The 14,982-nt window shown below is 36.8% G+C and overlaps 1 protein-coding gene across 1 annotated transcript in view; it reads left to right on the top strand.

The window, feature by feature from the left end:
• PLCL2 (phospholipase C like 2) overlaps nt 1-14,982 on the top strand; it is a 114,224-nt gene that overhangs the window by 50,875 nt on the left and 48,367 nt on the right. The window contains exon 2 of the mRNA XM_026068626.1: nt 12,453-14,939. Within this exon, the coding sequence (XP_025924411.1) occupies nt 12,453-14,939 (2,487 nt within the window). The remainder of the gene's footprint in view (nt 1-12,452; nt 14,940-14,982) is intronic.

Below are 14,982 nucleotides of genomic sequence, written 5' to 3'. Positions count from 1 at the left end.
AGACGGAGAGGTTGGCAGGTTAGCGGTTTCCTTATCTTGTGAACAGAGGACTGCCACCACCATCTTCATTCTTCAAACCACCTTCAGTGAGACTTGTTTTTCTACACCATGGTCAAATTTTCTGTGGCCTCATTTAATGCTGCTTTGCTTATTGGAATACAGAAATATGGAAACAATAATCTTTAACTTACGGTCAACACACTGTGTTTGCACAAATGTGCATAGAAATTGGCTTGTGTGTCTGAATCAGCTAGGATGGTGTCTGGGAGTGATAGGTAGGACAGTTGGTAAAAACCATGTATGTGGAAAGCTTTGGAAAAGCTGCTGGGAAGGCTTTCCCAACAGGAGTTGGAAAGGATACAGGGGCTCGGGCCAGTGCTCAGGCTCGCCTCCTGCTGGTCCTGCTGCTAAATTCTTTTTCCTCTTGGTGCTGAAGAGGAGCAGCGAAGGGAGAGGAAAAGCAGCTGTCTGCAGAGCATGGGCTGCATCTGAAATTACAACTTGGTTCTGAAGCAGAGATCACTGAACAGCTGTGTGATCATTTGCAGTGCAAGTGACTCTTAGATAGTTTATATGTAGATCTTCTAAGGAGAATTGAAGAGTCTTTATTTTCTTTTGAAAAWATGTTTCATTTGGAGATCTTGAAATGAATCCGTGTTTTCTGTGAGAAGGTTAGGTCTTTAACCCCACAGACAGCATATGCTGAACGATCTGAAAAGTTTTCTGGAAAATCCAGGACCATTGTGCCAAATGCTAACAGATGCCCTTGGTCACTGTTCAGAGAAACGGGACTTCAGTTGTTTAAGTCCTGATCAGATGTTCTATTTTTTTTCACTATTTCCAGATTCAAGACAAAACACAAAATAGTATTCTAAATTTTATTACTTTACTGATGCATGTCTGGCAGTATTATTTTCACTCTGATTCAAGAAAGTGTTTTCCATCTGTCGATAATTATTTACATATGGATTTTCTCTCTTTAAAATCACCTTAATCAATATTAAATGAGAAGATAGCTCAGAATTGTTTCTAGATTTCATAAAACAATTTATATTTACAAAAATTTTAAATGCAATTATTGTGTTATCTTTGTAAGTCATCCACATACTGAGTTTTGCTTTGAACTGTGAAGCCTGACAGCTGTATTACGAAAGTTACTTACTTTGCCAATTCAGGCATATTGTTGCTTATGCCTGAAACAAGAAATGGGATAATGCTATGCTTCCTAACAGCAAAACTGACTTGGAGCTATGAATACTTGAAAAAAATCTGAGATTCATCCTTAGAATGATTGCTGTAGTATTCTGCATATTACATTTTTATGAACATTTTAATCAAGACTTATCAACAAGATTTATCTTAGCTATAATATTTATGTATTTAAAGCATTCTATTGAAGAAGTGAAAATGAAAATTACTTTAGATAGAGTTTAAATACTTGTGTATGCATGCAGAAAGAGCGTTTTGCTGTTTTTAAGGATGACAACAAAGACTCAAGCTTCATTCACGAGCCTTACTGAAGCCTGTTGAGATAACTTGCTTTTTAGAATCTTTCAGTATCTCCATCCACAGTGTCAATTTTGTCATCTTCAGTTAATCTTAAAAGCATATTAAAACATTATTCCTTTTTCCAGTGATCAATGGCTGAAAAAATGATGCTAATAGTGAACATCAGTTTTTCTGTAGTAGTTCAAATGGTCTGTTTGCCATATTTTAAACATAATTTCATAGTAGGTGAGAATTAGGAGACTGAATTACCTTCTAATTATTGATCTAGGATTATCATCCTTTTCACTCCATTAAATAATTTCTTAACAATTTTTTGGCAACAGGGTTTCCTCAGTATCATAGTTTAAGACGGAACTGTGCATAGAATCTCCTGGTTTTCACAAATGATTACTGCAGTTTAACTCTATGAATCTTGTTAAAATGTAGCTTACTTGGATCTGAAATGTGCATGTTCTTCTTTTATTGGATTTGTGTGAAAACCAGAAACCTTGGTTGCTCCACTGGTAATCCTACCCAGAAGCCTGAACTGTAATTGCCTCAATAAAATTTGAAATGTAGACTTTCATGCCAAACATAACTAAGTCTTTGGCTCTCTCAGTGCTTATAGCAGTGTAGGCAGTTTTCTAAGATGCTACATATTTATTTTCTTCTGAGATCAAACTTTTCTTCTTCCCTTTCCCCTTCTCATCTATATCATGTTAGTCTCTGAAACTAAATGCTCCTTTATTTTAACATCTATAAGGATGCACTTAGATAGACTTACATATGAAAGAATACCTCAGTGGTGTTTAAATGTCATTTTTATTACCATAGTTTAATTTTCAGATATGATATTATTAAGTTCTCTCATCATGTATATTGCTTTAATAAACATAGCTCACATTTCTGTGAGCTACAGTAGTTGCTGGCTGCCCTACGTAGCAGTATCAGACTGGAGAATGAAGAGGACTTAATTATTATAGATGGTTTTTATAATTCAGAAATTCTAAAAGTTAAAATCAAACTTAGTATGAGTAGTCACAACTTCCTTGCTTTCAGCAGAATAAGCAATATTTACTTAATAAGCAATTGTTTACTTTCTTTGGAGAAACCTACGGGATGGATTTATGGAATGGCTTTGTGTGTGATGGATTATTATAAATATATAGTGAAATACCTCTGTGATTTAATGTTTTGTTTTTAATGATGGATCTTCAAAAGATAAGGCATGCGTTTTACCATTAAATACTTGGCCCTGTGAAGAGGTGGCTAAACTCTTTTGGTATGTGGGCTCTGTAATGATTAAAACCAAAGCTTGAATTAAAGCTTCAGAACACCTGTTGAAAATCGAGTAAAACAGGAGTGCTCAGAGTAGTCACTTTTCTGTCATTTACTTGAAGGACATATGAAAGGTAAACTGTAAATTCCCTTTTAGTTCTGTACATACAGATATAGAATCATCCTATCGATATGATTTGCAAACACTAGCAGTTATCAGGATAATAGAGTAAACGTTTTAAGACATGAAATGCGTTCATGCTACTTCAGCTGGTTTTACCGTTGGAGTTAGGTTGTTCTTTTGTCTTGCTCAGCTCAGGTGAACTTTAAGAACTGAGAGCGAGCGCGCTCGTGTGCGCACACCTGTGTGTGTGCTGGGGATCTCTGCGGCAGAAGCGTCTGCCTCCGCAGCACAGCTCTCGYGGGAGGCTCCCTTGTGGCCAAATGGGGAGTAGCTGAACCTTGAAGGACCTAAGGGGGCATAAGGCAGCACCACAAAAAACATATCCAAAAAGAAAAGGAAAAAGGTTTTGTATACATTTGAGAAACCAGTCAAATTATTAACAAGCTCTTCTGTAAGAAGTTCTACAAAAATCCTTAGGCTAGACTTTATTTGCAAAAGCATATCCTGTTATGTCCCTGCTCATCAGAGTCAGTCTTTAACTGAGTTAAATTGTCTGCCCTAAGAGAAACTAGGGCAATACAGGCTACCCTTCTTCTCTGCGCTTTCTAGTAGGTAGCGTAGTAGCGATCTCTCTCCCTCTCTCCCTCTCTCTCCAGACTAGGAATCTCATACAATATAATCATAATTTTTCTGGTCTCCTCTTTTCTTCAAGTGACACAGAACTAGATGAGCCATAGAGCATCCTGAGAACCTTAGTTTTATTATATTCTGGTGTTGCAGCTCTTTCTTATGCCTTGCCTTTAACATGTTTGCGAAAGTCTTGATGTACATGCTGTGAGGCGGACCAAGATGAGAGACTTTGTTTTCCTTCATGATGTAAAGTTTTGTTGTCAAGTCTTGTAGGGTCTGATTTCAACAGAACAGTTTCAACTGCATTAATTTTAAATTAATTAATTTTGTTTTAAAAGTAAGTCTTTCTGTTCTTTCCTCCTGTTTTTAATCACTTCCCTGGTTTTGGTGGTTATTTTGAGCCAACTMTGATACTAACCTGATCACATGGCAAATTGTTTCAGCTCACTAAAATGGCAGAAAACTAATCCAGCAAAAAAAGGAATTTTTTTTTCTTTTCCTGGATTAGTGAGTTGAATTAATTCCCTGATCGGACAGGTGCTCATGCTGGCATAAAGACCTGGGTAGGGCGAGAAGGAAGATGAAGCTGGGACAGGATGAGAGAGAGAGAGATGGGAGAGAAAATGAGCTGGGGTTTGAAGAGGCAGTTGAGGGGGCTATAAACGTCCCCTCCCACTGGTGATGAGCTGTTGGCTTAGCTGTATCATGAACCATATGGTTAACTGATTTGAAGTAATATAGATCATTTTTACTGGCTAAGGACTGAACCAAGACTTGCCCCTGTTTACTTATCTCTTTAATAATAGAATTCCTATTGTAATAGATGACAAAAAATAATAAATTGTTACTTGTGCAGCTAATCTTCATATTTTTCTTTCCTTTCCCCCTCATTGTTATGTACAACATTGGAAAAATATGGTTCTCTTAAGACTCCTGCAAACAGCAGATATGCCATGAGTACAAGTTTGGAAAAATATTTAAACGCTGAGCTCAAATGTAGTGATTCACAAACAGCTGGAGGTCCTGTATTTTCAAGGTCCAAGGTTGATGTTTTGTCTCCCTGAAAATGCTGTTATTTCTGTTGAACACTCTTTACTTTTGTCTTAAATACAACTGGTTAATGCTGTGTGCCATTAAAAGGTAGCTACAGTTCAATTCAGAAACAATAGTACATGATATGATTTAATATATGCCGCTTATGAAGTGTTTGAGATTCTGTCAGCTGTACTGCTAAMTACTGGGAAAGTTTAATCTCTTTTAGATTTTCACATGCTTTGTAAGCTTCAGACAGTTGTGTTCCCAGGAAGAGTTATAAAGTACATGCTTTTTAGTGAATTTGGGTCACTGTTAGTATGAATCTCCTAGTAGTCACAACGTAAAAGGCCCTGGCTAGAAGAAATTTAGAAATTTGGACATGCTGCTGTACAGGAGAGAGGCTGAGTGGGGACTGTCAGATTCGCCTGCTCTGTGAGTTCTTGAGTCTAGAAAAATTGTGCTGAGAGAGGGTAGATGAAGGACGTTGGCCTACTGGATGTTAAAAGCATGGCTCCTAATGGTGAAATGCCTTTCCCTTTCCCACAGCTGAGTCTATGGCTCTCTCTTTTCTTAAGGCAAAATGGAATGAGAAAACCAGAGTCTTTCTGAGGATGCAGCTTGAAAATAATACTAAATATGCAGTAGTCTTACAGACTTAAGGGAAGATCTCCTGAGCCTGATCAAAGATTCTGGTCTCAGCTGAGTTAGGGTTTAGAGTATAGCTTTCCATCTTTATCTAATTTATCTTAGCCTTTATTTTTACTTTAAGAAATTTCTAAATTTATTGGTGTGAACCAGAACTTAAAAACACAAGTTGTATGATCAAATATAAAAAAGACTATCAAAAGACTTAGCACATGTTTATTAAAATTGCATTTTTGTAAATTTCATATACAGAACATATAAAACACATACACATGTGTATACATGCACATATCTGTACATGGAAGTTATATTTAGTTACATATATGTTGGTAAATGCCAAAAAGGTTTTAATTAGTGCCTCAAAATAGATGTGTTGTTTCAGCAAAACTGAGCAAATATGTCCTTTACACTGTAGAACTCATGATGACTCAACTTTTAGTGTGTACCAGCATGCAAACAACATATTTGGAAGGTGTGCTGCTTTCATATTTTTAAATTAAAATATAGTTTAAAAGAATGAATTGACTTGTTTTTGTATGCTTTTTTGATATACTGTTAAAATTAACTTACCACTTCATTTAGTCCCATTCCATTAATATGTATGGCAGAATATGTGTGATGCTAAGCTTCATCATTTTCTAACAGAATTTCCTGTGTTTTTAGTTATATAATCAGCAATAAAAGGAAGGACTGATTGTATGTACTTTTCATTGTGAAAAGATAGAATGCCATGCTAACCTCATTGCCATCATCAGAGCCAGAATGTCAAACCAATAATGAACAACACTGTAATTTGGAACCAAAACAGTTTAACTGTAATTTTAAATTAAAATCTCTTTTTTTTCTGCATCCTCTTTATGTAGATATTTGTAGATATAGTTGGTACTTCAGATAGTAGATGAGATATTTTCAGGGGAATGTTATTGGCCTACTATGTCATGYGAGTGTTAATGTGAGGTAAAAATATTTAATAGTCCCATAGACTTGAACAAGATAAACTTACCTTTGCATAAGTACTTCTAATAAGTATTTCACATCTGGAGTGAGAAAATACAGATCTCTCTCTCCCTTTAACTGTATGTAACTTCAGTAAATTTTGAAATGAGTGTTAAATATTGTGTAACAAAGATATAAAGTTGCCAATTTTAATTATCTGCTGTTTTGCTTTCTTTTTTTCTACTGACTCTCTTGCACAAAGTCTGCCTTAGTTTCTTTTATAATGCTCAATATTATGTTCTGAAATGAGTTGGCAACTGTACCTACTGATGAATTTGATTTTTTTGTTTGAAAAAATAAGTGGTCCTACTTATTATTGCTACATCACTTTTTATCACTACATCACAATTTTTTTCAAAGAAAAGCCTAGATATTTTTGCTGTGGAGATATGTATAAATATAAGGATAATATGGTGCTGAGTTTTATTTGTAACTGATTCACTTATGTATGTCTGTATTTGTATCTCTGAAACCTTATTTAAAAATTACTGATATAATAGTATTTTTATTAGAATGAATTTAGAAATTAAATGTCTTCAGATATTGCATTAAATATTTGTGGGTTTGCCTTTCAATAGATCTAACTGTATGTAGACATACGAAGATGCAAGCTTAAATATAAAGAAAATGTATAAAATTTGGAGTTTTTTGTTTTGCAGGGTTCTGAAGAAAAATGCTTTATAATCTTAATTAAATAAATGAAGCTTCTAATTTTTTTAAACTAACCACTTCCTGAAATAGGCTTATGTTATACATCATGTTGGTAACCAGGTGATTTTGTAATTGCTGCTGAATTGCATTTGAGGAAGACAGGCAGTTTTCATGCTAAAATGGTCCACTTAAGCGTCACATAAGCTGTAAATGTAAGTCATCAATGAGTAGCATAAAGTGTCAGAAGTGTAGCTGACTGTATGTTCATCATGAAGATCATTAGATTCTCTGTTCCTATAATAAAGTAATGAATTGTATTGAAACTGTTGGGTACAGATGTACATTAGGTTATTTCTACAACCTAACTTTTATGTTAGATGACATTAAATAATACTGTGATTTTAGAAAATTAATTAACTGTTATTTTTACTTAATTTTTATTATTTTTATTATTTTTTTAAATTAACAATTAATGATTAATTAGCTACGGCCAGTTTTCTCACATAGTCACCAGTAATTGTTCAGAGTATTGCCATATCACCGAGGCTTAGATCACAAACAATTCACTTCATTCAGAATTTACATGCAAAAAATTAGATTCATGTAAAAGCTCTYGACACACTTTAAATGAGTGCAGTCTTGTAACTGCTCATATGTATGGGCATCACCATCTCCGTGAGGCTGCATGGCGCAGCAGCTCTCGGGTTTGTGAGCCCACTGGGATTCCTTACCTCGGTGTTCCTGCAACTGCGGTTCCTGAAGACACTGTCCCGTCAGCATGCTCTCAGTACTCTTACCACACATGGGCAAAGCAAAGCACAGCCACTTTCAGTCAAAAAGCCTGCAGTGGGGTGCTGGGAGTAGGAGGGTAGTTCTTGTGCTCAAATTTTTATGTAGTTGCCTGAGCAACTCGCCTCCTGAGCAGGTGACTGAGTTCTAGTCCTTCTGCCTGAGGGTCTTCAAAGTCACAGCTCTTCCTGTACTGGGCAGATATTCTCAAGAGCTGCCTTCCATGCTTTCTGTTGGACCTTTGATATACAGCCACGAGTAGAAGTTTTGTATGATTAGACAGAGCAGAAGCAAGAAACAACGTGATCTGTCACCTAGGGAGGTAGGCATTCCCTTGAGACGAAATTCAATGTTGTGGTCCCTGCTCAGTGGACTGCTTGTACATTCTGCATTAGGAGTCACCAGATTAAATTTTTGTAGACTATTGACATCAGGGACTTTCACTTCCAGGATGAGTGCCCTAAAGATGTGTCATTCTGCCACTTCCTCTTGCTACTATTGTCTTTCCTTTGTAAAGGAAAGTCCTCTGTCCCCAAAGGAGTACCTTAGTGGGCTAATTGCAGAAAGAGGCATTAATCTTCAAATCCCATTTACCATAGCTTCCACATCAAAGCTGTAGGTAGCTGCTTTAGTCCTGGAGAGAGACAGGGTAGCAGGCACCCTTGTCAGAAGTTAGCCCTGCCTGATGTAAGGATCATTCTGCACAGTGTAATGCTTATTTTGAGTCCTGGTTGTTGTCTCCTAACTTCCCACTTGCATGTGGATGGTAGCCCCTGTCTTGGGTTTGTAAATTCTATTCCAAAGTGTTTTAAATTCTGTTATATTGAGCAATACCTAAACTTTTTCRTTAAAAAAGGGAATGAATACTTTTCAAAGTACTGCTTTCCCCACAATATCTTTTGGGGCATTATTCATTCAGCCATTTACAATTAGTAAATGACCTGTTGCCTGTGAGATCACTCTTCATCTTTCTGTTTAGCAGATGTTTACAAACCCTGTGCTAGTCACTGTTTCCTCTATCTTCCTGTTCTATTACATTATGTAATCTCTTTCTGCGCCGCTGTCCCAGCAGTATCTGTGGTTATTAGAACTTCTCTTTAATTAATTTTATCACAAAATTGCATATATTAAAAGCTTTCATCCAGTTGCCATTCAGGAAAGATGTACATCTCTCAGCTTCTGACTCCAGACTCTTCCTTGTCTCCAGAATTCTTTTTTGTATAATAGTGCTGTCTTAGTCATATAATCACTTCTTTGTTCCTGCCTTGAAAGGAATTTAAAAAAAAAAAAAAAAGTTGCCATGGAGAGACCCTTGTGTACTCTTTTGTGCTTGCCTTTTTTTTCGGTTGTCTCTAAGTGCAATAGATGTCAGCTGGGATTTCTTCTGCTTTTTAAACTACTAGATATTTGAGTTGGATGAACTCCTGGATGAACTAAGYTCTGTGCATTGTCATTCATAACAGATACCAGCAAATATTTCGCAACATTTTTACCCATTGGTTGGTCTGTTTCTCAGAACTCTTTGCAGGCGACACTGGATGTGGCCGGCATGGTTTTAAGGACTGTGTTGATGAGGTAGTCCTTCTGATTTCAGTGTTAAAGCCTTCTGAAGGATATGCAGTCTTTAGTTAAAGTCCTGCTTTGTGGTGACGCTACCTTTTATAATCTAAACATTTATGTGGTCTTCATTGTGTGAGAGATCCTGGAAGGACTCTGAAAGTTGTTTCATCTCAAAAATTGTAGTTTTTACAAGGGACAGCATTATGCTTCCACACTGTAGAGCCAGTCTCACTTCAAGCATCTTGAACAACACAGAGAGCACTGTAAGTCTCATACTGAATGTGCAGAAGTCACTCCTGTGTTCTTTCAGATACACAGAGTTCTCTGGTCTGTCAGCCTTTTTGACTTAGGGTGGACTTAAGGCCATGAGAGACCTGATCCAGTTCATGAATGCCACCCCACTTTCAGGATGAAGTAGTCTAGGTCATATAGCAGTATATATCTTTCTCCACCTCCATGCCCGACTATATTTTTGAGGCTTACAAGCCTGGCTTTATATAGTCTATGCACACCCTAACCAATTATATTTTCAGCTTATGAGTGAGAATTTCTTTTCTGGTCAGACAGTCACTTATTTGGGGGATGATTCCAGCCAGTGTCTTTGGGAAAACATCCTTTCAGTTTTTATTTACACAGATTCTGCATTCTGTTCTGACAGACGTGTCACTTGGGATGGGGACTCGCAGAAGCAGTCTGGTAGCTCAGGATCATTGATCTCTGGAGAAGCAAAAGCTTATGATCAGTCTCCTGAAACTCAGAGCTGTGATAAGATCTGTAGAGTATTTTGTCTTCAGGGTCATCACATTCAGATAGTAATGTCAGCACTGCCAGCAGGCTTTACATGAAAAAGCAAATAGTTGAGAAATCCGCGCGCCCTGCAGAGATCTAGAAAACTGTTGAACTGGCTTTGAATTCATCTGGCAGGCAAGCAAAATAGTCTGGCAGATGGTAGATTGCATTATTCCTCTAATCCACAAGTGCAAACTCCAATTTAGTCGTTAGGAAGCTATGTTTGGAAATGGGGTTGTCTTGGGATGGACCTATATGCATCAGATGGCATCAAGAAGTGGCAGATTTTTTTTTCTCCCTTGCCATTTGGTGTCTTCAATCAGATATGGTCCTGATCAGAGAGAAAAGCATAGACCTTCCTTCTATTTTGAAAATACTGATCATGGTCAGGCAAGGTATTGCTCCTCTGGCCTTGACAGTTCTGGTACTGGGAGGTTCTCCRTCATCTATCTCTCACTGAAGATTTCAAGGACCATATTCCTCTCCTAGACTGGTGAGTGAGAAATCTGGAGCATTAAGCTGTTTCAGTTTCAGCACACTTTATTCAAAGGCCTAAAGTACTGGATGGGAACTTCATTGCTCATTTCTGTGGGGCTGTATTTTGCCACTCTTGCAAGTTAAGAGATGTAGACAGGTAAGCAGACAAGAAACCAGGTTTAAAATAAAACAAAAAATCTTTGTAAATAAAAATCACATTTTTAAATGATTTTTTGCAATTAACAAAATTTGTGCTGTTGTCTAAAAGCAATCCTCACACCCAGACGACATGCAACTAGTTTCCAAGAGACAACTCCATGAAATACCCATTGCAGTTGTTTGATCTGGAGCTAGAAACAAAACAGCCCTCTATGGAATTTTTTATTCTTCAGACCTTGCCAAAAGCATATTCTGCTGTTGTGAAAGGTGCAGGAATCATATGGTTGATAATTTTCCCCAAAATGGAACTGCAGACATTACACCTACTGATTCTACTRATGATTCTTTTCAGTGAAATCTTTTCTTAATAGGATGCTTACATTATAAAAACAGAATTTTGTGGTTTTAATTCAGAGGAATTAAAGGTATGCCCTGGTATTGTTTAAATACCTGTTCAACATTTCAGTAGTCAAGTTTTCTTTCCTCCCTTTCCCACCATTTCCCGCCATGTAAGTAATGATGATTTTCATTGGAACATACTTTCAATGGAAAACTGTTAGAGTCATTTTGTACAAATCTGGAAAAAACAGTTTTTTGAACGCTTCAGGAATATAAGGTGAAGAACATTTCTAAAAAGGATATTGAATATAAAAAGGTTATCTCATGAGAAGCATTCTTTTGAACTAGGAGTCAGCTGAAGTTTCTTCTCAAGACACATGACCCTTTAAGAAAATCAAATGTAATTTTTTTAATCTCAAAAATGCAGATAATGAAAATGAACATAACTTTCTTAAATTCAGTTGTTTCTCATGAAATTGGTTATACTTTAATGATCTGTTATTGACTCATTTTCATTTGTTTGAATTAATACAAACGGCAAATGGAGCTAGCTAAATGACATTATTGTCTTTTTTTAACGTACGTTTTTTGTTTAATGGCTTATATATCCAGTTTTCTACCAAATTACTTTTGTTTTCCTTCCTGACCAAGCCTTGCATTTTTCCATTTGAGTTCCTTCTAATGATATGCAGCTTTTCTGAAACCAGTTAAACTGTAATCCTCTCAATCTGTTCCCTCTCAACACACTGTCATGTTTCCTGAAATTCAGAATATAGAGTGAATTATCTGCTCCAGTCCATTCAGTTGTGTTTCAGTGTATCTTGGTAAGACTAGCATGGAAATTTTTTTAGTGTGTGGGTGGGATGAATGTAGTGATGCTCTGAACAGTATTTGGGAAGGGGGTGGATGGGTGCAGTAGAGAAGGGAGCTATGCATAATAAGTGCTATTATGTCTGTATGCTTGGATTTGGACCTATGGATTTTATGCAGTTAATTGTGTATTGATGTTTCTCTGGTATTCCTAAGGACCCTGTCAGCATGGTCTTGAAGTGTTGTATTCTGTACCAACAAAGTTCAGCAGATAACTGTATGACTGTAGGCAGACTCGGAGGAAAGCTTATTTCCTATTATCTTGGCTGTAGAACCCACTACCTCTGTAGGTAGGTTATTACTAATAAAATAAAATGCATTTATACAACATTATTATTTCATTAGCAGTTCAAACTTGCTTTGTTTTATTTTATGTTCATACAAAATGTTAAAAAAAAATCTGAAACATTACTTATGTGGGAAAGAACGGTTATTAAACCATTATTAGTAGGTCAGTATTTCCATTTGTGATGTCAGAACTTCAGTCTTATTTGTCATCATGCATACGTTAGGCTCTTTTGAACTCCTTTTTTGAACTTTCAGCCATAAGTTGAAACTTATTTCAATGTCGAACAAAATCATACTGACACTTCTTTTCTTTTTTGTCCCCCTTAATTACCAGGATGGTACGAAACAAAAGCGAGAACGGAAAAAGACTGTGTCGTTTAGCAGTATGCCAACTGAGAAAAAGATCAGCAGTGCAAGTGACTGTATAAATGCGATGGTTGAAGGCTCTGAGCTCAAAAAGATTCGATCCAACTCTAGGGTGTATCACCGATATTTTCTTTTAGATGCAGATATGCAGTCTCTGCGTTGGGAACCTTCAAAAAAGGATTCTGAAAAAGCAAAGATTGACATTAAATCAATCAAAGAAGTAAGAACAGGAAAAAATACAGATATTTTTCGCAGCAATGGAATATATGACCAGATATCAGAAGACTGTGCATTTTCAATTATTTATGGAGACAACTATGAGTCACTAGATCTTGTTGCTAACTCAGCAGACATTGCAAATATTTGGGTTACTGGCTTAAGATACCTGATTTCTTATGGAAAACATACTCTAGATATGATAGAAAGTAGTCAAGATAATATGCGGACTTCATGGGTTTCACAAATGTTCAGTGAATCAGATGTAGATAATTTGGGACATATACCCCTGTGTAATGCTGTACAGTTTATAAAAGACTTAAATCCTGGTTTAAAAACAAATAAAATTGAACTGAAATTCAAGGAGTTACATAGATCCAAGGAAAAAACTGGTACAGAAGTAACAAAGGAAGAGTTTATTGAAGTTTTTCACGAGCTTTGTACCCGACCTGAAATCTACTTCCTGTTGGTTCAGTTTTCAAGCAATAAAGAATTCCTAGATACCAAGGACCTTATGATGTTTTTAGAAGCAGAACAGGGTATGGCACATGTCACAGAAGAAATAAGCCTTGAAATTATTCAGAAATACGAACCAGCCAAAGATGGCCAGGAGAAGGGCTGGCTTTCTATAGATGGGTTTACTAATTACCTTACTTCACCAGACTGCCACATATTTGATCCRGAACACAAAAAAGTTTGTCAGGATATGAAACAACCTTTATCTCATTATTTTATAAATTCATCTCATAATACATACTTGATAGAAGATCAATTTCGAGGGCCATCTGACATCACAGGTTATATTCGTGCCCTTAAAATGGGTTGTCGAAGTGTTGAACTGGATGTATGGGATGGTCCAGACAATGAGCCTGTGATTTACACAGGACATACAATGACATCACAGATTGTCTTCCGCAGTGTGATTGACATTATTAACAAGYATGCATTTTTCGCTTCAGAATACCCTCTTATTTTGTGTTTAGAAAATCACTGTTCTATTAAGCAGCAGAAAGTGATGGTTCAACACATGAAGAAAATTTTGGGGGATAAACTACATACACAGTCTCCAAACATAGAAGAGTCTTATCTTCCATCGCCTGAATCACTTAAAGGGAAAATACTAATTAAAGCAAAGAAGCTTTCTTCTAATTGTTCTGGGCTAGAGGGAGATGTTACAGATGAAGACGAAGGAGCAGAAATGTCACAGAGAGTGGGGAAAGAGGGTGTAGAACAACAAAATGCTATGACAGGGAAACGATTTCAGCTCTGCAAAGAACTGTCTGAGTTGGTAAGCATATGTAAATCAGTTCAGTTCAAAGAGTTTCAAGTTTCATTTCAACTCCAGAAGTACTGGGAAGTATGCTCATTTAATGAAGTGCTTGCTAGTAAATACGCCAATGAAAACCCAGGAGACTTTGTAAATTATAATAAACGTTTTCTTGCCAGAGTTTTTCCCAGCCCTATGAGGATTGACTCTAGTAATATGAATCCCCAGGATTTTTGGAAGTGTGGCTGTCAGATAGTAGCAATGAACTTTCAAACACCTGGCTTAATGATGGATCTTAACATTGGTTGGTTTCGACAAAATGGAAACTGTGGCTATGTCCTTCGTCCTGCTATCATGAGAGAAGAAGTATCCTTCTTTAGTGCAAATACAAAAGACACTGTGCCTGGAGTTTCGCCTCAGCTGCTTCATATTAAAATTATTAGTGGGCAGAACTTCCCTAAACCCAAAGGATCAGGTGCCAAAGGTGATGTTGTGGATCCCTATGTCTATGTAGAAATACATGGAATCCCTGCTGACTGTGCAGAACAAAGGACAAAAACTATGCATCAGAATGGAGATAATCCAATTTTTGATGAAAGTTTTGAATTTCAAATAAATCTACCAGAACTAGCTATGGTGCGTTTTGTAGTACTGGATGATGATTATATTGGGGATGAGTTTATTGGGCAATACACTATTCCCTTTGAATGTCTACAGACTGGTTATCGACATGTTCCTCTGCAGTCTTTAACTGGAGAAATTTTAGCACATGCTTCCCTATTTGTGCATGTGGCCATTACTAATCGAAGGGGTGGTGGGAAACCTCATAAACGGGGCCTCTCTGTGAGGAAGGGCAAGAAATCAAGGGAATATGCCTCTATGAGAACATTATGGATTAAAACGATAGATGAAGTATTCAAGAATGCTCTCCAACCTATACGGGATGCCACAGATTTGAGAGAAAATATGCAGGTACAGTTTTTATGATAAATTTATCAATCCTTGTATGTATTTT

The sequence above is a fragment of the Apteryx rowi genome, unplaced genomic scaffold (assembly GCF_003343035.1).
Source record: "Apteryx rowi isolate R43461 unplaced genomic scaffold, aptRow1 scaffold_277, whole genome shotgun sequence".
NCBI lineage: Eukaryota > Metazoa > Chordata > Aves > Apterygiformes > Apterygidae > Apteryx > Apteryx rowi.
The sequence above is the reverse complement of the archived record's forward strand: the minus strand, read 5'-3'. Positions and strand labels throughout refer to the sequence as shown.